Source organism: Salmo salar, chromosome 07 (genome assembly GCF_965601325.2).
Source record: "Salmo salar chromosome 07, fSalSal1, whole genome shotgun sequence".
In the NCBI taxonomy this organism is placed as follows: Eukaryota; Metazoa; Chordata; class Actinopteri; order Salmoniformes; family Salmonidae; genus Salmo; species Salmo salar.
The window spans coordinates 3,867,501-3,870,000 of NC_138297.1; the positions used below are offsets into that span (position 1 = coordinate 3,867,501).

The 2,500-nt window shown below is 44.6% G+C and overlaps 1 protein-coding gene across 1 annotated transcript in view; it reads left to right on the forward strand.

Moving 5' to 3' along the window:
- Positions 1-2,500, forward strand: part of LOC106608422 (FRAS1-related extracellular matrix protein 2) — a 66,486-nt gene that overhangs the window by 27,770 nt on the left and 36,216 nt on the right. Inside the window, exons 18-19 of the mRNA XM_082977312.1 lie at positions 1-99; positions 1,994-2,158. The exon at positions 1-99 is cut by the window's left edge and continues 99 nt beyond it. Coding sequence (XP_082833438.1) covers positions 1-99; positions 1,994-2,158 — 264 coding nt within the window. The remainder of the gene's footprint in view (positions 100-1,993; positions 2,159-2,500) is intronic.

A 2,500-nucleotide genomic window follows, 5' to 3' on the forward strand; every position in this document is an offset into this window, starting at 1 on the left:
CCGTTGTCAGATGTTACACGCGCCAGGGTACCGCCCAGGTGACGACGGACTACGACGAGAGACCAGACACTGATGACTCCGTCGTCACCTTCAGGCCAGGTAAGAGATGGTATGGGTCTTTTCATTAGAGAAAGTACAAAACAGAAGTCCCCACAAGGTCAAATGCTATTTCTAGGAGGGTTAGGGTTATTAAGGTTAGAATTAGTGTTAAGGTTAGAATTACGTCAAGGTTTAGGGTTAGGAACTAGGGTTAGTTTTAGGGTTAGGAGCTAGGGTTAGTTATAGGGTTAGGAGCTAGGGTTAGTTTAGGGTTAGGAACTAGGGTTAGTTTAGGGTTAGGAACTAGGGTTAGTTTTAGGGTTAGGAGCTAGGGTTAGTTTTAGGGTTAGGAGCTAGGGTTAGTTATAGGGTTAGGAGCTAGGGTTAGTTTAGGGTTAGGAACTAGGGTTAGTTTAGGGTTAGGAACTAGGGTTAGTTTTAGGGTTAGGAGCTAGGGTTAGTTTTAGGGTTAGGAGCTAGGGTTAGTTATAGGGTTAGGAACTAGGGTTAGTTATAGGGTTAGGAGCTAGGCTTAGTTTAGGGTTAGGAACTAGGGTTAGTTTAGGGTTAGGAACTAGGGTTAGTTTTAGGGTTAGGAACTAGGGTTAGTTTTAGGGTTAGGAACTAGGGTTAGATTTAGGGTTAGGAACTAGGGTTAGTTTTAGGGTTAGGAACTAGGGTTAGTTTTAAGGTTAGGAACTAGGGTTAGATTTAGGGTTAGGAGCTAGGGTTAGTTATAGGGTTAGGAGCTAGGGTTAGATTTAGGGTTAGGAACTAGGGTTAGTTTTAGGGTTAGGAACTAGGGTTAGTTTTAGGGTTAGGAACTAGGGTTAGTTTTAGGGTTAGGAACTAGGGTTAGTTATAGGGTTAGGAACTAGAGTTAGATTTAGGGTTAGGAGCTAGGGTTAGTTTAGGGTTAGGAACTAGGGTTAGGAGCTAGGGTTAGGAACTAGGGTTAGTTTTAGGGTTAGGAACTAGGGTTAGGAACTAGGGTTAGTTTTAGGGTTAGGAACTAGGGTTAGGAACTAGGGTTAGTTATAGGGTTAGGAACTAGGGTTAGGAGCTAGGGTTAGGAGCTAGGGTTAGGAACTAGGGTTAGGAACTAGGGTTAGGAACTAGGGTTAGTTTTAGGGTTAGGAACTAGGGTTAGGAACTAGGGTTAGGAACTAGGGTTAGGAGCTAGGGTTAGGAACTAGGGTTAGTTTTAGGGTTAGGAACTAGGGTTAGTTTTAGGGTTAGGAACTAGGGTTAATTTTAGGGTTAGGAACTAGGGTTAGGAACTAGGGTTAGGAGCTAGGGTTAGGAACTAGGGTTAGGAACTAGGGTTAGGAACTAGGGTTAGGAACTAGGGTTAGGAGCTAGGGTTAGGAACTAGGGTTAGGAGCTAGGGTTAGGAACTAGGGTTAGGAACTAGGGTTAGTTTAGGGTTAGTTTTAGGGTTAGGAACTAGGGTTAGGAACTAGGGTTAGTTTAGGATTAGGAGCTAGGGTTAGTTTAGGGTTAGGAGCTAGGGTTAGTTTAGGGTTAGTTTAGGGTTAGGAGCTAGGGTTAGTTTAGGGTTAGGAGCTAGGGTTAGTTATAGGGTTAGGAACTAGGGTTAGATTTATGGTTAGGAACTAGGAGCTAGCGTTAGTTTTAGGGTTAGGGTAAGAGTACGGGTTAGGTTTAGGGGTTAGGGATTTTGAATGGGACTGAATTGTGTGTCCCCACAAGGTTAGCTGTACAATACTGTGTGTGTGTGTGTGTGTGTGTGTGTGTGTGTGTGTGTGTGTGTGTGTGTGTGTGTGTGTGTGTGTGTGTGTGTGTGTGTGTGTGTGTGTGTGTGTGTGTGCGCCAGCGTGCGTACGTGTCTGTGTGTGTGTGTGTGTGGGTGTGTGTGTGTGTGTGTGTGTGTGTGCGTGCGTGCGCGCGTGTGCGTGCATGTGTGTGTATTTGTGTGTGTGTGTGTGTGTAGGTGAGCGTGAGCAGCAATGTATCGTGACTCTGGTTGACGATTTGGAGTTTGAGGAAGAGGAAGAGTTTCGCCTGGTCCTCGGATTCCCCAGAAGCCAATTAGATCTGGGCTTGTTGCTGGGTCAGCAGATGGAGCTAGTCGTCAGGATCACTGATAGTAGCGACAGTAAGAACAATTATTGATTGATGATTTATTGATTCATTGATTGACTGACTGACTGACTGGCTGACTGACTGACTGGCTGATTGCCTGATTGATTGATTGACTGACTGACTGTCTGATTGCCTGATTGATTGATTGACTGACTGACTGTCTGATTGCCTGATTGATTGATTGACTGACTGACTGTCTGATTGCCTGATTGATTGATTGACTGACTGACTGTCTGATTGCCTGATTGATTGATTGACTGACTGACTGTCTGATTGCCTGATTGATTGATTGACTGACTGACTGTCTGATTGCCTGATTGATTGATTGACTGACTGACTGTCTGATTGCCTGATT